Source organism: Neocloeon triangulifer, unplaced genomic scaffold (assembly GCF_031216515.1).
Source record: "Neocloeon triangulifer isolate White Clay Creek 2 clone unplaced genomic scaffold, ASM3121651v1 ptg000012l, whole genome shotgun sequence".
NCBI lineage: Eukaryota > Metazoa > Arthropoda > Insecta > Ephemeroptera > Baetidae > Neocloeon > Neocloeon triangulifer.
In genome coordinates, this window is record NW_026775554.1 from 15099445 (window position 1) to 15121820 (window position 22376).

At 36.0% G+C, this 22376-nt stretch overlaps 2 protein-coding genes across 4 annotated transcripts in view; one reads left to right on the plus strand and one right to left on the minus strand.

The window, feature by feature from the left end:
- The window catches only part of LOC132197235 (uncharacterized), a 51524-nt gene that overhangs the window by 13157 nt on the left and 15991 nt on the right, over positions 1 to 22376 (minus strand). For all 3 annotated transcript variants that reach the window (XM_059620382.1, XM_059620383.1, XM_059620381.1), the window contains exon 2: positions 19778 to 19836. The gene's annotated coding sequence lies outside the window, so the exon portion shown is untranslated. The remainder of the gene's footprint in view (positions 1 to 19777; positions 19837 to 22376) is intronic.
- LOC132197663 (macrophage mannose receptor 1-like) lies at positions 8392 to 10569 on the plus strand. The gene is made up of 12 exons (XM_059621078.1): positions 8392 to 8453; positions 8513 to 8708; positions 8759 to 8868; positions 8971 to 9303; positions 9361 to 9392; positions 9454 to 9562; positions 9613 to 9757; positions 9820 to 9923; positions 9978 to 10009; positions 10060 to 10168; positions 10222 to 10369; positions 10423 to 10569. The coding sequence occupies exons 4-12, from the start codon at positions 8973 to 8975 to the stop codon at positions 10490 to 10492; spliced, it is 1080 nt and encodes a 359-aa protein (XP_059477061.1). The 5' UTR covers positions 8392 to 8453; positions 8513 to 8708; positions 8759 to 8868; positions 8971 to 8972; the 3' UTR covers positions 10493 to 10569.

The following is a 22376-nucleotide window of genomic DNA, read 5'->3' on the forward strand; positions in this document are numbered from 1 at the left end:
CTATCTCAACTTTCGCCAGACTACTTTCGTTTGCTTCCTTTGTGTAGTTTATCTCGCGGCAGAAAGATCATTTATTTCCAAGCGTGTGTGTGTTTCTTTCTTTCTTTTGATGACAGGTTTGCGAAAACAAAAGTAGTTTTTGAGAGCGAGTCACGAGTCTGTGCGTTTATTTGGTTGCAGGCTAAACGGTGATAATTCCGGCGATAAACTGATGGGAAATCGATTGTGCTCGAACTTGATGGCATAATTACATACACACAACTCTTGTGTGAGATTTCGTTCGGGAATCACAGAGATAGCAATCCAGATTTCCTTTTTTAGAATGGTGCGGTTTGGCTCTAGGTCAGAAATAAAAATGATTCGCGACCCTGAACACGAAATCGCTTCCTTTTGTGTTTTTCTGCAGTCCCTTTCATTTCGTTTCTTTGTCCCCCTAATCAGACATAACTAGAATTGAGACACAAAATCTTTTCCTGCTTATAAGTGTTAATTTCGTTAGAGTGAGAGTTTGGAAAAGTTAAAAGAATTGAAAAAAAAAACAATATTTGAATAATTTTACTTTTAATCTTTTATTATAAATGAATAATGATGAAGAACTTCATTTCTTCCACAAACGTTATGTAATTTTATGAATGAAAATAACAATTTTTAAATCATCAAGGCTATTCTATCAAAATATGTATTTTGCAACGTATTAAACCATACACCGACTCATTAACACCTTGATAATTTATTTTTTATATAATATGATATAGTTAATAAAATTTGTATATATATATTCATAACATTGCTAAAAGGAAGTTTAAAAAAAAAATATGGTTTAATTGAGGAATTAAATAGAAAATATATTAATTGTTATCCATACCAGAATTTAAAAATTATCAATTAAAAAAAATAATCAAGTTACGTAGAAATAATAATGTTTTTTACAATAGATTGTTCAAATTTAACATAATTTAATATTATATTTAAATATTTATGCGAAGAAATTAATTATTTCTACCTTTTCCAACTTTGATCAGCTCCTTTTCCCTATATTGACATTTTTTATTTTATATTTGTGTGTGTCTTTTTGGTGCCAGGACCAACAGGGACAAATTTACAATTTACATTTTCTTATCAAACACTTTTTAACGAGCACTTAAAGAAATACTTTCACTTTAGGGAATCGTTTCACACGCCATTTGCATTTATCATTGAAAAACGAGCGTGTTTACGTGGAACGATTTGACAAACCGGTTCCACTCCAGATTTCGCCTCTCCGTACGTACGAATGCGAACGAACATCCGGCCAGTCTCGAAATGATTGTGATCCACGCGCATACAGCTGAGCGATAATTGACAATGATCGGCGGAGAAATTCGTGTGCGCTAATTTGCGTGTCTCCCAAGCTTATTTGTGTCAAAGACCAGAGACGCAAAAAAAAGTGCACGCAAAGGTTAAATTGAGCGAGAAATGTTCGGCAACACCTACGAATCTTCTGTTCCCACTTGCTAGGTAGAAGCGTTTGTGTTTTATTTTTTTTCGCCAAGGTTGGCAAGGGTATGTAGGCTAATTAAAAATGACACTAATGATGGGAAAAATATTAATAGATGCGATGAATGCGAAGAAAGTAGTGCGGCGTGTGAGTTTTTTGCTTGCGCTCTCTTTTGTGCCGAAGCGCCGAATACACTTTTTCTTCTCTCTCCGTGGATTTAATTTGAAATTCTATCTGCCTGTAATTATTATTTACATACCAAACGCCTCTTTTGTGTATCGGTTTTGTAGAAAGCCAATCTCTTTTGTCCATGATTAATTTTTTGTCGGCTCGTTTGGCCAAAGAAAACGCGATTGGAAATCGATAAGGCTGCGTTGTTTTGAATGAAATTCGCTGTTGTACATAGGAAAGGAGGGAATTTCGAATGCACGCAAATCGCGCAAAGTCATCTCTCGCTTTTTCAACGCCATTGATACACTTGCACTGCCTGGGAGTAGTACAATGACTCACTATGTGCTGTGCACCGAGGAAATTCCTACGTTTTATCAGACGAAATCTGAAACTTTCTAACTTGTAAATAATGAAGGCCTTGCTCGCTTGCAATTAAAATTGTGCCGTCGACCTTTAAGTGCCTGCGGATGCACAAACTCCATGCACTCGATTTAATTTTAAATAATTGATGATTTATAATAAAGCTGCGGGAGAATGTCTTTCTCTTATCTGTTGCTTATGTTATAAACCAATGCTTTATTTATATTCTCATTGTCAGAGATAGATAGTGTCTTTTAAGTAAACGGTAAAATTAGCCACAACTAATGGCAACGTTTTTGAGCTAAATTTTATTATACACAAAAAAATTAAAGGCAAATTGAAAATTCTCAAAAGATGAATTTTTTTACTGTTCTGAAGCAGTTTTTGTCTCCAAGAAGTTCATTTTTGAAAAATAATATTTAGATTTTTGGTGAAAATCTGTGTGACACAACTAACTTTTCAGAATAACTAGTAAAGCATTTATATCAGCGTTACTACAATATTTAAAATTAAACTTACATGGAGGCGTCAGTGGAGGGAATTAATGGTTAATTGGTAATTTTAATGTATATTCTATTTTCTATTTACTGAAACCTTTAGTTAAAGTTTATAATAGAATAGCATAATCGTGAAATATTTATCTTTTTGTTGCTATCTTGCATAATTGATTTTTTTAACTCCATCCAATATTTCTCGCAAGAAGCATTCCAAACAGGTTTTACGCCCACTCGCGATTTTCCACAAAGTTTTTCCTCCCCGAAGAAGCGTAAAGGGAGTTTGGAAAACTCTTCATGCTCTTGTATGCAAAACCACCAACGACCTTTCCCTGTTTCGACAGGTGCCACTCATGAGAAGCGCCGAGGGTGTTGCCGTAGAAAATGTTTGCACAGCCATTAAAGTATGAAAGAAAAAGACCGCTCTTGCGCAAAAAAAAAAAATGCCCCGCGGCTTCATCGCCACGCACCGGGCTGCAAACGCGTCTTGCACACGAACCCATTTCCATTCCGTTTACTTTGGCACCTTGAGAAAACACTGCGTGCGTGAGCATTTCCAATTTCTTTACTTTCGTCCGACGACGGATGCAGCTGTGGAATCTCTAAGGTCTTTCGTCATCTCTCTTGTGACCCGATTTCAGAAAAATGCATCGGACAGAAATGGTCGGTTCGTGTTAATTACGACCAGAGATGCGCATAGAGAAGCTCTCGAAATAAATTTATTCCAGTCAGGAACTGCCGAAGTACAAAAAATTCCATCAAATTTTATTGGCAAGAGGTTTTGCCATTCGTCTTCATTAAAACATCGTAAAATTCCTGTCCATCTCTTAATGGAATTTTTCAAAAGAAAAAACCTGGTTCGAGGCAAATTCACTTATGAGGTAGATGTTGTAACTCTTTCTCTCTCTCTGATCTCTGGAAATATTGCTTGCTCTCTCGCTAAAAGCATTTAATTTAAACGACGGCGGAGCGCAGCTGCGCCTCAACATGAATGGAAATAAGTGCTGCGCGTCTCTTTAAACCCGGTGCACTTTATCAATTAATTAGATGCAGAGTTGGTAAGCGGCAATAATTCAACATTGGCTGCAGAGCTGGAATTCAATTTCTTCTCTGTCGATCTCGGAACACGGAATGCAGTTAGCGCATTTCGTAATGCTAATTACGCTCTTCTCCGAGCATCAAAAGGGAGGAATTTCTTCTGGAAATCTCTGGTCTGGTATGTTTTTCATTTTAATGTAATGTTTTATTCAACGAGAAACGGTTGTCATAACAAAAATGCAAGGATTGATCTACAGGTGAAAAATTTCTTTTAAAATAGATGCAACAGGGAAGAGAAATATTGAATTTTAAAGAATTACTATTAGATTTTATTATTTCTTATTCCATTATTTAAATGACTTGATTGTTCTTTATAAATTTTACTCCCGAATAATTAAATATTAAATTATATGATCAGGTGTTCAAAAAATTAATTATTGTTCTTCAATTTTTTTCTTTTACCCAAAGAATTTATTTTATGCAAGGTGATTATTTTAAATTTTATAAGACAAAAGTGTTTTTCTAAATTTTGTTAAGAACATGAAAAAATTAGAGATTTTTTTTAAACCTTTAATTTTTAAATTTCTTTATTCGGGTTGGAACTTTTTCTTTTTTGAACTTTCAACCTTTGCTAACATTAATTCTGCCATTTATATTTCATGTTAATTATTTTCATTTATAAAAGTAAAATAGAGTTCAAAGAACAGACAACAAAGGGAAAAAATTGTAATTTCAAATCAAACTGATGTATATCGTCAGCGCAATTTTGTTCAATTTAGAACACGCCCTTTTTGAATGACAGAAAAAGTGAAACATGGCCTGTTCTTTTCTGGATCGCGACACGTACGCGCTTTTGTACAGAGCACTTGTGTCACTTTGCGCTACACGATATCTCTGCTCCTATAAATAACCCCTTTTCTTTTGTTGTCGCATCAATTTCCAATTTTCTCCACAATGTAACAATCACTCGTCACTTGCTAGCACATCGCGCAATATTGTCTCACAGTCTGGCGAGTACATTCGCTTTTCTCTTTGTACTCTCTCGCGAACGGCGACACTTCAAACGCCGAGTGACTTTTCAATAGGGAGGCTCGCGGAGAGAGTGCGTGTGTGCTGTGCAGAGTCGAGTTTCATTATTTATCGCGCGCACGTGTTGCAAGTTTTACAACTTGTCATCTGCATCCAAATCATTCGCACCTGCGATATTTAACAAAAAGCACACAGAAATATAGTATTAAATTGTGTGTAGCAACCATAAATCGCCAGGATTAAATTGAATTCCCAGTTGCGAAGCTCTTTGTGTTGAGCAGGTTGCATAACTCTCCGCCTTTTCATTTGCAGAATTGAATCATGAGCAAAAATGTTGATTGGATTGAATGATTTGTTGATTTTGAAAATACTGTATTTTTATTATTTTAGAAACTTCAAATTTTAGTAAATCCAGTTCAATAGTGAAGTTAAGGGGGGGAAAAATAAAGAAAAATTTATAATGCAATTGACTCCGTGAAATTTTTTATCAAAAATATTCCAAATCAATTGAATCACATCATATTATTTTGAGATTATGTTTACTTAAAATATAAAAAATTCTGATAAATAATTTCGTTAAGTAATTAATGCAAAAAAAATTCTTAGCAATCCTAAAAATTTCCATGTTTATATTATAGCTTCTCCGTTTTACCTCTTTGCTCTGCGTCCAGTTCGCAGAACCTGCATCCCGTTTTGCACAAGTGCTCGGCGGGCAGGCATTGAACCAAACTACCTACCGGAGAATATATTTTCATTAGTGCATTCATTATTTGCTCAAGTGTGGGTGTTTTGCTCTCCTGGCGTTGCTCTGCGCGAGCCGAACTAGCCGCGGAGTGATGCGGGTTCTTGCACTCGGCGTTTTTTCTTCTTTCTTTTGTGTACCTCGACCGCGGTTTGCAAAGTGAGCAGAGAAAGAGGAAGGGAAAAAAGAGTTGCTTGGCCTGGACGCGTCTGAAAGCATCGATCCAGCAATTTAACAAAAGCTAGGGACGCAATCATATTTTTCGATGCATGCGCAAACACATAAATCATTCACGGCTACTGAACCCTGGCAGACTCTTCGAGCGCCGTGGATTCTCAACGCTCTCTGGACGGCCAGGGCAGTGTTCTGACATCCAACCGTAGTCAAAATAAAAGGAAAAATATTAGCCTTTACTACAATATTAATATAAAAAAATTAATAATAATCATTAATTTTTTCAGCATTTTATTCAATCTTTTATAAATGGTCACAGCATTACCATAAAAATATAAAATCGCAACAGAAGAAATTTCGGAACTCATCTATTTGGATGGTTGTAGTTATGAGTAATAATAGATTATGCATTTAAAATACTTTTTGGACTAAAAAAAAAAAAAAATAATATATTATTGTTCAGAGGAAATTCTTTAATTAAATGTTAGTTTTATGCGATATTCTGAAACAATTATAGTTGGATTTTAAGAATTTATTAACATTTTATTGTTTTATAATTTAAAAACCGCGAAAAGTTTTAATATATCAATGCCAAATTACTTTGAAAAGTAAAATAAGAAGTAGTCATTTATTATCTCTTTAATATGTTCTAACAATGAATAAAATTAATTTTCTAATTTCATGCTCTTTTTACCTTTACAATGTTTTAAATCTTGCTTTCTTTGGTGTTTCACTGCCCGTCTGAATCGTGCCGGACGCTTCCAAACAAACGTTCCTCGCGCAGTCGTGATGTGAGCGAATTTGTTTTCGCCGATTTTAAGCACTGCGCGATTTACCAGCGTCTCGGCCAAGTAATGAGTGACGCGGAGGTGCAATTATTATTCAAATTGCCGGGGCTAAACGCGCAGAATTTCTCACACGTGCATTTTTAATATACTGAAGTCATTCAGACGTCTCCCTACAGGGGTCTGATTCCTTTGCATGCCAAACTACGGTGATGACCTTTCACTGGTATGTGCCCGGAGAGATGATTGTGAAAAAGGGAGAGCGAGCAGCGCATCTTCATTCTTTCCTTGTCATTTTGCAAGCCGGCTCTAAAATCGAATAAGCAATTAGCCTATTTTTTGGCTGATTTGAAAAGCGCTTCTTCCATAATGAGCGTGGCTTGCACTATGAGCTAATAAAATTCGCTTTCGTGCGATGATAGCATCTGACGTAATGGAACTCAGAAGCTATTAAAATTTGCTCACTTAAAATTAAAAGATTTCACTGTTTAACTTCGATCTGCGGGAGCCCCAAAAATTTAGCAATGAGAATAAAGGGAGTTTTGAAGGAAAGGAATTGGGATAAGGTATAACTGGTGACCAATTTTTGACTGACACTAGTGCCCCAAGCATGCTTGATTATAGTGATTTTAATCTTTATCAAGTTCTTTGACGCTTTTTCTTTAAGAGCGCATCTAATAATGTCAATCATTTGTTTAGGACTTGGTCTCCGCAATCCTCTGTTCTTTGTTTTTTTTTATTCCATTTATATTTGATTATTATTATTATTATTATTTTTTATTCTTTTTAATATGTACTCAACTCAAAATATATTAAGAGCATTTGTACAGCTTTTAATTATGCATTAATTAATCACACCAAAAAGAGTTATGGAAGTTTATTTTTCTACATATTCTGAAAACATTCAGAGATAATAAAAAAAACCTTCTCTAGCAAAAACGAGAATATGAATAAACAGTTATACCGGTTTTAACAAAATCATCAATGTTGACAAATTAACAAAAATAATAATTTCACGTCAAAATGCTCAAAGCCACGCTTAATCCATCCATCTATATCTGCTTCTGCACGGTGAACAAGCAATACAAGCAAATTTATCGTGATTAAATTAGTGTGTGTAATAATAATCACAGACTGTACAGATGCTCTCTCACTTGGTGCACATCAAACAAACAGCGTCATCGGCAATCAGCCCGGCAACCATAATGAGTGTCACATGCAGTCGCCGCAGCCATCAGATGATTAAAGCGAGTGGTCGCATCTCAGCGGCGGCGAATCCGAATCATTGTTGCCGCAAAGCCTTTGAGCCGACAACTGATGCACAGGCCGTGTTCTAATTGGAACATAATTTCCAGATATCGAGCCGTAATGGCACTGCTTAAACTGCTGCCCGTCCATTATTATTAGAGAGAGCGAGAACACTCGAATCCGGCAGCAGCGCCAGAGAAATATGGCACGCTAATTGTGCTCCGGCGCCGCACTCATTGCGGTTGATCCGCCTATTGGTAATTGCGCGGCGCAGTTAAGGATTACAGTGCGTAATTTTAACCTGCTGTGCCACTGAGAATTTGGAGAACAGACATAAATTTCTTAATTCAATATTATGAAATAATGCTGTAGTAAATGTCAATTTGTACTTCTTTGATTACGCAAAGTTCAAAATATTTTACAACATTGTTAAAATGGAAAGGTTTCATGAGCTTATTTCTTTTAATTTAGATAAATTATAATATTTATGTTATTATTTTTGAACACTTTTAGTAAGTTCGATTTGATAAAATCAAATAAATTATTCTTCCCTGATTCTTCCCAGACACTTCATTTGTACATTTTTGTGATTACATAACAAAATATTTGACATCCAATTTTTGTGCAATAGAGAAAAATTTATGGAGATTTCCACAACTGACTCGTCCTGTTAATTTGTGCGAGGTATATGTTGCTTCCGGATGTGAATCTGTGATAGCTGATGCGCATCAAAAATCGCTAAATTTCACAAAACAGTAAAGTTGTAAACTAGTGTGATGGCAGTATGGCACGAATAGCACTCACTAATTTGGTGTGTTGTGTTTTCGAATTTTGCAAATTAAACCACTGCATTTATTTTTTGTTGCAGGTCACTTTCATAACACTCTTTATACTGTCCGATTTATCAGCTAATTCTGACACACTCAACCATAGTAGTAAAATTTCAAATTGGATTGATTCTCTTCAATTTTTGTAAATATTCATTTCCGAACAGAAGGAATCCAAACTAGAGTGCTGTCTTCAGTTGGGCGAAAATCAAAAGTTGTTGTAAAATTTTCAAATACAAGAAAATTAACTCGATTGAGGATTATAAAATGCTGTGGCCACCGAAACTGCAGCACTTCTACACTATTAAAAACTACTGAAAGTCTAAAAACGGTTGAAGAAAAATCTACAGATCAACCAACAACGTAATATTATAATCAATGAAATCCACATAATATTAATTCAATGTACAAAGAAATACACCTGCTACTTCAGAAGGAACCACACACTTTGAAGAGTCGACCACACTTGAAGATGTAACAACTTTTATTATTTCGACAGAATTGACTACACCTCTAACAAATGGTAGAAAATATAATTATTGAATTATAGAAAAAGTTATAATTATCTCTTCCAAATCAATTAAATAAAAATTATTTGAAGTTTTGTCTAAAATATTATAACTAGATATGATAGTGGATGAGAGCACAAGCACATCTTCATCTGCCACGACTACCCTGACAACTTTAACCACGACAGATACTACCCCAATATCTTCAATCGCGACAGAAATTATCTCAATCACTTCAACCACGACCACAACTACCCCAATAACGTCAACCACGACTTCAACTATCCCAACAACTTCAACTACCCCAACAACTTCAACTACCCCAACAACTTCTACTACCCCAACAACTTCTACTACCCCAACAACTTCAACGACTACAACCACAAGCACTACTTCAACAACGACGAGTACAACAACTACCACTATAACGACCACAACGCCTTGTCCAAGTAAAAAATAATTTATTTTTCCTTATTTTTTACGGATATGTACTTGAAAATTTTTAGATTTTAATATATTTAATATTTCAATGGTTTATGTAAGAGAATCGTTTTAATGCTAATTCAGTTAATTGCATCGATTTATCATTTTTTGATCAGACTACTTGGGAAAGTGCCCGATTGGATTGTAACAGAATTGGAATGGACCTGGCCGTTATTGATTCTCAGTCAAAAGAAAATTGTTTTTCTGCTTACTTGAAAAATCAAAGTAATTGCATTTGTTTTTATTTAACGCGCTGTTAAAATTATAAAGTGTAGGTCGATTTCAGGACACGTTTTGGATTGGCCTTAGTTCCATTGGGCAGAGTTCATTTAAGTGGGTGAATAAAAACAATCTGTCATATGTGCAGTGGGAAAATGGATATCCGACCTCCTTAGCAAAGCAGTTCTGCGTCTCGTCGTCGTAATTTTCAATATTAATTTTGATCTTTCTATCATGTAAACCACTGCATTTCATAATTAAAGGGGTGGCAAGTGGAAAAATCAATTGTGCACCGACATCAACTTTTTTGCTTGCGAACCGTCAAAAAATATATCCAGCCCAGCAGCCTCAATAGGCTGTCCAGCAAGTGATTTTTTTTAATTAATTGTTTTTTCACATTTATTTAATTAATTTCTTCAAGCTTCTTCGCGTTATTCGCTTACTCAAGACAAAGTAAATAAATAGCTATTTATTTATTTATTATTGCTGATGACTGGTTATAGAAATCTTGGGCTGCAGCACGATTGGAGTGTGGAAAAAGTGGAATGGATCTTGCAACTGCGGAAACACCAGAGGAAGACAAGTGCATTCGCTCATTCATATATAATACAGGTAACTCATATGAAAAATATTAAAAAAAAAATTCTAACACAATGAATTGTTAGGCCTGGAACCGCAGTATGTGTGGATGTCTTTGAATTGCATAAATGAGACGTATTACGACCATTGGGCCAACGGAGCAAATGTAACTTATCGGACGTGGGGTCCAGGGGAACCCGCACAACTTCCACTAGAAAGATGTCTAATTTACTTGTAAATATTAAATTTTGGCATTTAAAAAAACATAATATTTGCATAAATGACAGCAAAAACGCATGGTATGACTTGATTTGTACGTATGCAACCTACTATGTGTGCGAAGGGTCCACAATCTGAAGAATCTTAAAGAAGAGTAACGATTTAAAAAAATAGATTCGAGGGCAAAGGATAAATTTAAATCAAGTAATAATGAAACTTGCAAGGCTTTCTATATTATGCGAAAGTGTTCTACAAAAAATGTGTATAGCATTAAAAATAAATTTTGATAAATCTGGAAGTATTGCAGTCGGTGTATCATTTGTGTAATTATATAGTGTGGACAAAATATTGAAAATTTTTTCAAATATCTTTATTATTTTTTATTGTTGCCACGGAAGAAAGTGTGAATTTTAAGCGGTTGAATTTTTCTCGTGAGAGTAAGTGCTCGTTACTTTTGTTTAATTGTTCGCCAACTCGGCGATTTTCAGGTTCACGGGCAAATTGTAACTCGACGAAAGTCTCTCCACCACGTTTTCTCGCGGTGATCAAGATTTTCGCGTCGAATTAGCAGGCATCGCGGCGGAACATCTGCACGAGTCGCGCGAATAACCTACGACACGGCAGACGGCACCGACGATTTCCAACAATAGTTGAGCACCGAAAATGGGAATGACCTGCGCGTGACGTCACAGTGTGGCACCCGCGGCCGCGCGGTGCCACATGACAAAACACGCCGAAAACGTAGAGGCGAAAATTACACACTGAAGGCAGAGCGCCCAGGTGGAAAAGGCATAACGGCGTCTCACATGCAGCACAATGGGAATGCACGCCGCGAGAGAGCATCTTTATAAAATATTTAAAATAAAAAAAAAGGAGCTCGGTAATATAGCTGTCAGGAGGAAAGTGAATTTTACACGCTCGTCCGCCGCCGCCGCCGCATTCGGAATGTACAAACATGCACAAATGTGAAAATAAACAACGTTGATTGTCAGACGAGCTGCTGATATTTTATTTATTCGAAATTCAATTTTTCCATTCTCGTTCGTGACTTGCGTATGCCTCCTGTGGATTTCGTTTATTGCCGCTCTTCCAGCCGCAGACCATCTCCTCGCGCTACCCTTTGTTTCCTGAAAAAAAAGAGGAGCTGCGCTGGCTGCGGCTTAATTTCATGCGCGAATTTTTGGTGAGAAAATTTCCATCGCGGAGAAAATTGAATTTATGGAGCAGCCGAGCGTGCGTTGCCGCAAAATGTGTGTGATTTATTTTGGAGAGAACTTTAAACGTAAATCACGCAAAAGTCAAATCTAAAGTTTTCCACCAAGAGAGTTGTTTGTACAACAATTAATTTAAAGCAGTTTGAAATAACTGTACATATTATCTCGAGCTATGGACTTATGAGTTCTGCTATAATGATACATATTTGAACAATAATCTTATCACTTTATTTTGTTTTTAATAATAATATAATTTTGGATTCCAGTACATATTATGCATTAATTATCACCATTTGCAACTATCAGCGTGCCTTTTCATTAAAAAGATAGAGATATTTTTAAAATAAAATTGCTATTAAGCAACAAAATATTTTCAATTAATATATTAACATTATTAAATTTGCAATTTTTTCATTCATTTATCAAGTAATTTTTAACATTTAATTATAAAATTTTATTATTTATAATTAGATATTTTTAAAATTTTTTATTCTTTAATTCCTTGCAAACTTTTCTCTGTGATGTAATAAATATCAATTAGTAATTCTTTACCTAATAATAATTAAAGATCATAACCAGCATAAATTTATCTCAACTAGATAGAAATGTATCAATTTGTCACATGCGAGGAAGTATTTTTAATCAGTATTTTTAATCATTTTAATGTAATTAATTCATCGTAAATATTACATCTTACAAACTTAAATTGCAAAAAACACGGAAACCATGAATTGAGTTGAATTTTCAGGAAATTTATGATATCTACCCTTGAATCTTCTGCTTTAAATAATATTTATTTAATTATAATTATTATAACTAAAAAGTTTTATAAAAAAAATCCCAGAAGGGTAGAAGGTGTCTTTGGCTCCCTCCCGTAAATGGTCCCTGTCATCACCAAAGATAGAGCACCTTTCAATCCTCCTCTCTTTGGACTTCTCTGCGAGTTCGTCAGAAAGCAAGAAAGCGCGCGCCATACTCGAGCAAATCCGATAAGAATCGCGTTTTAATAAGCATCAGGCAGCGGGACGAGAAAGAAAACTGATCCCGTTAACTTCCTAAAACAAAATTTTGCGTCTAAAATGCTTTGTTTAATTGCCATTGTCAAAGAGTGCTGCTGGTTCTTTGCACCCGCGCGCGCGCCTCTGAGCTGCGAGGCGTGAATTTTTTCATCGCCCATTGTTCCCCACGAGCTGCACCAGATCCATATGCAACCGACATAAACAGTCTCTGGCGTGCACTTTATTTACGGATATAATATGGGTACGCTGCTCAACAATGTGTGCGGTTTTAATTTGCAGCGCAATGAATTTTCATTTCGGCCTGTGCAGCGCGCAGTTAGGTCGGAGCAGCACCGACGAGCAAACAGGCCACTAACAGAACTGATCTGCCCCGCCGATAATTAGCTCTTTAATTAATGACTCGCGCGCCCGTCGTTAGATATTATACACAGCGCGTCAACACTTCATGCTGCAGTATCGATCCTGCATTTTGATTACGAAGGACCACTAGGGGACGCTGAAATTTTTAGCCACTTAGCAATTCCATCATGGCACGTGAAAATCATGGGAAGTGTCCACGTTTTGAATTAAGTATAAATTTAATTTCAGAATCAAAAATTTGTGATTTTTTTTTATTTAATTATATTTCAATTTTCATTATGTGATTTTAGGCAAATAAAGCAAAATAGAAGTGGAAATTGATAAATATACAGTATTTTTTTTTTACTTAAAATATATTTAAATTTTTTAAATAGAAAATTTTTGTGAAAAATTAAATGGCTTATTTTTTTTCAAATAGGTAATTCTTGGCGATTCTAAATAGTTGACTTTTGACATAAAAATTAGATAATTGGTCTTTTAATATTAATTAAGTTTATTTCCAACAAATTAGCGGATCACTTAATTTTCTCATCCCTTATGTACATTGTACAGTTATGAAATTTTAACAATGAAATTCTTTTACATCCAAGACAAAAATAATCTTATTTAGCTCCATTTACTATTTAAAAATAAAATTTTCCATCTTTTTCAAGCCAGTAGTTTGATTTATTTTTAGAGTTACTCTTTCTATATCCGTAGTATCCGTACCATGTTATAACAAATAATAAAAACACCGTGTGTAAATGAATAATTGCATTTGAAAAGTAGGGTGAGTATGACAGCATGAAAAGTCATTACTCATTACGATCGCTGCTTTCTTTCATTTGCAGTGCACTCATTCATGATTATCGTAATGAGCATAAAACTTTATTATCCTCATCTCTGAGCTCCGCACTCAAGGATCGTAATTTCAATATTATATTGTGTGTTGCTTTATTGCAGTGCCAGTTAGTCTCCTTGTTATAAGAAGTATTCGTTCGCACTCTCGTAATATAATAAAGCGGCGGCGCGGTCTATTTACGCAGCCACTCTGATGCAAATCACCTTTGTTAATTAAGCTGCTCTCCTAATTCTAAATTTGAATGCAACTCCTTTCCAGGTTTACAACTTTGGCCCAATTCGTTTAATTAGACAATCAAAACGGAATTAAAAACTTTTCCCGGTTGTTTTCTCTCCTTTCAAAAGGCCTCCCCGTTCGAGCAGGCTGGTCACTCGCTGTGAATGAGAGAAGTCACCGCCGTTGCAGCTTTTTGTTTTTCAAATAATAATGGATCACGTTGAACGTGCAGCATCAGGAAGAGGAGCGTTTTCTGATATTATTATGACGAGCCGAAGATTTCTTTCGCTGGCCAAGAGCAATAGGCGCTTATCTCCCATTATAAAGAGAGACTCCTTTGGTGCGCACTTCCTCCGTGTCACGCCGAACACTCTCACTGCTCCTCTAATATGATTAGCGGTCGCTGAGTGCTTTGTTTTGTCCACCGACGCGACGACTTTTTCCTTCGCCGCCTCTGTGCAGTTGTGTACGGGTGCGCACTTGTTTTTCATGTGGCGCCCTGCGGTTCTATACTCTTGCGAAAAACTTGCAAATTTCAAGGTCTGCTGATTTTAAATATAAATTAACATACAATCGTCTCTTTTTTACTTCACAAAAAAAATTTAATTGTTATTATTGGCATTAAAAATGTATCATTAATTTTTTTAAAGTTTTTATAATAAGTTTTTCTATCAAATAAATTAAGCAGTAACTGGGATATTTCTGGTATAAATAAAATTATTTGCATATTTTATAACTATCAACTTTCAGGATAATATTTAGCCCAGTACAATTAAAAATAATTACAAGGTAGATTAGAAGCACAATTTGAGTTTTTGTTAGAACTTTCGATAATTATAAACCTGTAGAAATCGTATTTATTTTATTACTTCTTTATCATGCAGCGAATAGTTATAAATATTAAGAATGAAAATTTTTAATATTTTATAATTTATTGTGTTTTAAATCTCCAAAATTCAATAAACTTTTTTTTAAATTTAAATAATATAAAATTTTATATAAAAAATTATTAAATATTCAAATTTAGAAAATTATTATGGGAATAATTAATTTGTGGTATTGTAGGTCTTGAGCAAATTTTTTATTTTGAGTAATATTGACATTAAGGAAATATAAAGTTAACCGCACTATTAGCCAGTTGGACAAAATTTATAATTCAGGATTAAAATTTTGTTACTTAGCTATATTATTTGTGTGCAGTCAACTGAATTTGCGTTTTGTTACAGCGTGATTAAAAGTTATGCGCTGAATGTTGAAAAATGAACGCCAGCACGTGCCATTGAATTTTGCAACAATCCATGTGAATTGGCGCATAAAGTAATTGGCCGGTATCATAAAAACCTCTTTCAGGCTTTTAAAAAAAAATATATAATGTTTTACGTTCAATCGCCTATTAACAATACACAAGGCTCCGAATTCACTTCCTCTTGCTCTCTCCTCGCTCTGAAAATTTGTGAGAGGGGCCTTCGATTCTACGCACTTTTTAACTTGGACACTTAGGCAAATTAAGAGGCCATTAGCATCCTGCCAAGTGGTTTGTCCCTCGGTTTTCAGTTGAGTAACAGTTGCTCAAGCACGCAGATATTTGTATTCTCTCTCAGTCGGCTCTTGTTTGGCAGAACAATTAGCGGCTTCGCCAATCAGCGGAATTGCACAATCGGAGCTGCACACCACCAGCTGCGAACCTCTCCATCCCGTTTTTAGCGCGATCGAACAAAGGCCGGCTGCGCGACAGTTTGGTTCTTTTGTCCCAAAGGTGGCTGCTGTGCTTTATCGGCGATTTTTTGCCTCAATTCCAAAATCCCACAGCCTTTGAACCGTGAAGCGAGCGATTGACGAACAGTAAAATCCGAGCTTCCTCATTGCCCGAGAAAATTTAAAAAGGAATTTTTATCTCTTTTATTGCAGTCATTAAACTTCGCACTTTCGATTTCCACTCTAACAACGTGCTTTTTTCCTCTCAGGAGAGGATTTACGTTGAAAAAAAAGGTTCATTAATTATTCATTAGAGCACTCCGTCGTAAAAGTTGCCAGCCGCGGTTGTTTGTACACTCGCTCGCTTCCTCTCGGCTTGATTTGAATAAACGCTCTTTTCGAATTAATATTCGCGGCGCAGCAGCCGCGTCGGCCAAACCACCCACACCTTTCTCTTTTTTTTGTCCTGCGGGCTGCGGAATCGAGCGAGAGGGCAATAAAACCATTGTTGCAACGAAAGGAGCGAAAGAAAATTCCATTGATTCTTTTTTTCGGATGAAAGGAGAAAAGCACTCTAAAGAGGAGGACAAATTGGGACATGTTGTTTTACAAGCAAACATACACCAGTGAAAATAAGCATGACTTGACCGTTTTGTACGGCGGCGAAAAGAGGAAAAATTGTTTATGCACACACGGGGAGAGAAAGCAGCGATGATACGCTCAATAAAGGGCCTGAGGCCGGCAAGATGAGCCGTGCACGCAGTAGTGTGTGTCGCAAATAATGAATCGGTTCTCAAGAGATGCTCCTTGTGACCTGCCAACAACTGATCGTGACTTTACGCGCGTCAATAATAGAAAAGTGCGCGCACAACAACAACAACAGTGTACAAAAATAGAGGACGACCAGAGAGATGTGTTTTATTTTTCGAAAGGGACGCGAAACAATACCCTGGAAAGTAGCGAAAGAGAAACAGGTGTTTGCCATATTTGGGGGAAAAGTGGCCACGATGGCTTTCAAACTGATCTCTATGAAAGAAAGAGAGAGGTCACAAACCTCGAGGTTTGTTTACAAGCTTAATTAGGAAGTGCAAAATTAATGGTAGAGCATTAATTCTGGACCGGCTGAGAGGAAAATATTTTTTGAAAGGATTAGCTTTTCTTCTTCTGTCATAAAAAGTCACTCTCCTCGAATGATTTGGGGCCAACGAGTTTCAAAATTTGTTTGCTTGTTAAATTAAGTTGCTGACTATTAGTGCAGCAAACACCTTATATAGAATAGGTCAGCTTGCTCATTACATTAGCAACCCATCCTTTCCTTGAATTTCAATTATAACATTATAAGCAAAAATGATATTCAAAGAAATTCAAAAGAAATTTAGTTCATAGAACTAGACAATCCTGTAATTTACGAGACCTGAGTCAGAAATTTCAACTTTATTTCCTAATTTGGATTTAATGGTGCATTATGGAAAAATATCTCAAATTTATATCCATCACTTAAAAATAAGTTAGGGATTGGTGTTCAAATCAAGAATTATAAATTTATTATTTTAAACTTCTTGGTTGAAGTGCATTTTCATAAATATTAAATTAAATTTTAAAAGATTTGCTTTTTAACCTTTTTTTTTTTAATAATTTAATATTTTATTTTTCTAAAGATGTATTTCATTGCGGTTCTTCCTCTAATCCTATCCTACTTTTTAGCACGGCACGAATAAATGACAAAGAATTTCCCACTTTCCGCGAATTACTCATGCACCTATATGATCATAATAGCGAGGCACGGTGAATTAGTCAGCTAGTTTGTCGCAGCTTCAGCAGCAGACGGTGACGAAACTCGAATCCAAAGCCGACTTGACGCGATGCACTGCTCGCTGCTATTGTTGCAAAGAGAAATGCGTCTAGCTTCTTTCTCTCTCTCTCTCTCGGACGGCTGACCTGGTTACTCTGGCAGCCATGTGGTTCCCACACTTATATCGCCGCTTGCCTGTGTATGTAATGTCTCTTATTATCACATGCCATAGCGACTGATTATTGCTTTGTGTATGTATCTCTCTCTCTCTCTCTCCGTACGGCCAAACAGACACTGTAATTATTCAGCATCCTACCACAACACACCGAGTTGCTCCACCAGTGAAATTTCATCTGCCCGCTCGTGAGCGCAGTTTAATAGGAAAAGTCAATAATCGTATAATAATAACGATTATTGTTATATGGTTCGATCGCAGCCTAACAATTTTACGATTGGAAAGGAAGAGCTCTTTTCACAGAATTTCTCCATTTTATTTCCCACTTGTTAAAATGGTTCATTCAAATCACTTTTTTCAAAAGGGAAACGATTGTGGAAGATTTCCGGCTTTTTTCACTATTTATTTCCATTTGAAAGAAATGTAGCAAGTTAAGGAGTTAAAAAAATCTGAACGTGCCATCAAACTTCATTTACATGCAATCTTGCCTCCCTGCATTCAATCTGCCTTACAGGCCGCGTCTAAAAAAATAATAACAACAAAGGATCGTATTATATCAACGTGGACCGCCTGAGATCGCATGCATGGCCACCGGCGGGCGAGCGTATCCATCTCGTGCATGTCCACTCTACGCAAAACACAATGCGAACAAAACCGCAAGTCGTTCACGTGTGCATGCTTTCCAAAGCAATTATGTTATTTATGTTCGAAAAGCGAAAAGCGAAGGCGTCTTCTCATTGGTTTTGAGCTCGGAAAAAAATGAGGTGATATCTGATGGTGATGGCCTTCAGCAGTCACTTTTTTAATGAAAACATAATCGAAAACACAAAATTTCAAATGATTGAAAAAAAAATGTGCGGGAAACGTCAGAAGTATTTATTATTTGCAATTAAAATAGCAATTAACAAGGATTTAATCTCTTTTAGATAATTTATTGTTAGAATCACATGAATTTTCAGTAATTATTTATTTAGTCTTCTTAAAGTTTTTTTTTTTTTTTAAATTTTAGAGATATTTCACATTTTAAGCTTTGCTAAAGGTAGGGTATTTTGGTTGCGAATATAGAATTTTGTTTTCTCATAAATCTAAAAGTTTTATTTTTCTACATCAGTTTGAAGAGTATATGAGCTTGCTTACTTCATAAATGGAAAAAAGTTAGAAAAATTTTCATCATATTTCATACGCTTGAAATCTGAATGCGAAATTGGTTCCTCCTTTGAGCGATAACAAGCTAATTATTTTTGGCAACACTTCTTCGCCTCCTCCTTTGTGCCTCTCTTTTGTATATTTCGCTCGTTTGGCCCAAGATAACTGGCTGAATTCAACGTCGTGCCCTGCTGCGCCTTTTGTAGAATCGGAAAACGATGCCTTGCCACAATTTTGAACACACAAGAAGCTAGCGGCGCTGTTATAATTTTATTCTGCACGCCAATATCGAAATTCGCAGCTTAGCGAGAACAAGCGTTTTTCCTTCACGGCCGTGTGCGTTCTTTCTTTCTGTCGGCTGATGGGTAATAACAGTGCCTGTTTTAATTGCCGGTGCAAAAGCCATTCGAGCAAATGAAATGTGTGGCATAATCGATCGCTTGCTCAGCGAATAGGAAGAAAAAAAAAGAATCCGACACACAATAATATAACGGCGGCTAGAAAATGCGCGCCACATCTGGCGCATACCGGTGAAGGAGAGAGACGATGAGAAAATCTCAGGCCGGTAATTAAATCGGGCGAAAAACTATCTTTAATTGGAAGCGTCTGATTAATATCTGTGTGAATTCCAACGCCAGCCAAACGAGCAGCAAAAGAACAGAATTCACGTGCAATTAATTTCGCTGAAAAAAACCTAACGCACTGTTTTTAACAGTAAAGAGTCTCCAAGGCTTTTACGAATTTTATGAGATAATGAAAAATATAAAATTTTATGTTTATGGTTTTCATCCCGGCGCGAAAAATCTTCATCATTAATTATTTTACATTGTGACCTCCACACATTGATTTCCGATTTCCGCTTGTTTTAATGGAATTTAACTTCTAACCTTGGCATTTTATCACCAGAATGTTGTGTTGAGATATTTCGCAGATTTTTACAAAGTGCACAAGTAAATTTGACTTACCTAAAATCTCCACGAAGCTTAATTAGAAATGCTCATTCCTGGGAAGGTCAATCTCCAATCTAAAACAAATGATAAATAATTTTTAGTCAAATATAAAATATTAAAAGAAAGGAAAAATAATAATTTAATTTGTGTGTTTTCCTGGAGTATGAATAAATAAATAAATATTAAATTGGCACAAGGCTGATGTTTTTAAAGTGCAGAGAAAACAATTCGTTTTAGTTCTCATTCATCTTGCAGAGGAATTTTCGCCCGAAAGACCCCCAAAGTCAACAAGCGGAGCAGAAAGGTCGACCGCAGACGCCGGTCGTTGTTTTTAAAGGGTCTTGTGAGGCTTCAGATGTTTGTGTTGCATTCTCGCTTCTCTGTCAAGTGTGTCGTCATTGCGATTATGATAATGACGGGAGAGGCGGATTGAGGCGCGAAACCTCTGAAAGGAGCACATTCTCCATCCCAAAATGACTCACAATCAACACACAAAGTCACAGCCGTGCACTCTGAACGCGTGCACACACCTCTCAACGGGCCTTCTGCAATACTGTTATCCCAACACACACGAATAAATGTGCCGTCGTCACCGCTGGAAACCTAAAAATTCATTATGAGCCCGTGTTGGTATTTGCATAATAACGCAGAATTGCGAAAAATTGTACACAACGGTAAATTAGAGGGTGCGCCGGAAATATTATTTATGTTAACATGATGATGATGCTAATTATTTTATTTTTCACAGAAGTTTAAACAACAGTTTCGCTTTTGCGTAGAATTGGAAAATTCAGTTTTGTGAAAAAGAAATATTAAAATTAGTATTAATTAACATGTAAAAAAGTTGGTCAAAATTCTTAACTAACTTTTAGGCTCACTGTAGTGGATGGGATCTTTTTTATCTCAAAAGTTTTAGCAAAATTATTTCTAGTGGTGGTGCCGATTTGTACAACGATTCCTTTTCTTTAAAAATAAAAAATATTTTTAAACAATGTGATATAACAATTTGGACACATAAACAACAATAATAAGTATAATAACTAATTATAATTCGAATAATTTATTACTTTTTTGGCAAATGCCAGCAATTTTTCAGCTTTACGATTTTTTTTATTATCTCGCCAAAATTTTGGTCTTTTTTAAGTTTCATTTAATATGTTTTCCTCTCTCACTTTGTGTGATGGTGCGGATTAGAATAGAAGTATTTTTTTTTTCGGAACAATGGCTGGGGCGATGTTGGCTGCAGGTCGCGAGTGTTTCGGCATTGTGTTTTAATTTAGAAACAATAAAACACTGCACGCACAATGAACGTACGGGATGCTTCTGCTGGTAAAACACGATCTAGGTGTTCCTTTTGTGCGCGGCAATCGCGCCGTTTTTCTTTCTCTCTCCCGCTTATCTTCCCATCGCCGGACAATGGTGCATTCAAATTAGCAGTTCCATAATGTTCTCTTTCTCTGCGCGTTATATTGTGTTCTGCTCTTGTTCTGAAGTGAGGGAAAGAGGAAGAGTGATGATGAAATGCGTGGCTCAACTACTATGGGCTCACAATATAAAGAGCAAAAAGGACAATGAGTTAAAAAAATCCATTAATTTAACAATTCAGTTAAAATAATTTTGAATTTTAAGGTACAACTCAAAAGGTTTAAGCAAAATTAAAATTTTGTAGCCAAGCATATTTAGCTCAAGAATGATTTAAAATTTAAAAAAAAAAACTCAATTCAAGGTAAAATATTTTAAATATTTACTGAAGAATTTTGATAATTTTGTGAATTTTAGGGAATGACGATGATTTAGTTGATGATTTAAGGTGACGATGAAAAAATTTTCTTCCATTCCTTGTGTAATGTTGAACAGAGATGAACAAATAAAAACAATTATAAAAGAATGCAAAGGATTCTGCAAAAATATTTCTTCTTTCGCAAAAGGATAAAAACTGCTCGTAGATGAGGTTGCGCAGAATTCCAGAGAAATTTTTGCTGTTAATTAAAAAAAAAGAGCAGAAGGCCGCTTGCATGCAAGCTGGATGCGCCGTTGTTTCTTAACAGCGGAAAAAACACAGGAACGACACGTCATTATCTCTTGTAATCACGCCGGTCCCGTAAGTCGCGAATTATGAGACCTGCCTGCACTGGTGGGCGCAAAATAAAATGTGGCGGCTGCGTCTCGTGTCAAATAAAATTATACGAGCGTCACTTTACGAGAAGGTGCAGCAGCGTCATAAAAGCAATGAGGCATGTCAGGTGTATAACTCGGAGCGCAATTTACGCTACAGGTATAGCCGCCGCATATACATAAAACACGACAAGCGACGAAGCGCTCATTTCCCTTTCCATGCCCGCGCGATAAGCAACATACACACAAAGTATTCCATTTCGCTGCAGCGCAACCGGCCGATCTTGTTTCATGGAATAATTGGCTCGCGAGAAGAGACTCGATGTTCCAGATAAATAAAACACACACTCCACACACCGTTCTAATTAAACAGAGAGTCTTCGACTTTGAGGAGTTGAGAACAGACTTGATTGAATCTACTCGCCTCTCAGGGTTAATGTATGGAAACAGATTTTTTTAACGTTTATTCCTCAATTTTTTTTACAGGGGCAAAATAATA

Bases quoted from the DNA above. Each gene is read 5' to 3' on its own strand.
- LOC132197663 (XM_059621078.1), top strand. From the start codon at position 8,973: ATGATAGTGGATGAGAGCACAAGCACATCTTCATCTGCCACGACTACC. The intron at 9,924-9,977 runs GTGATTTTTTTT...AATTTCTTCAAG, and splicing joins CTCAATAGGCTGTCCAGCAA to CTTCTTCGCGTTATTCGCTT. The intron at 10,010-10,059 runs GTAAATAAATAG...GACTGGTTATAG, and splicing joins ATTCGCTTACTCAAGACAAA to AAATCTTGGGCTGCAGCACG.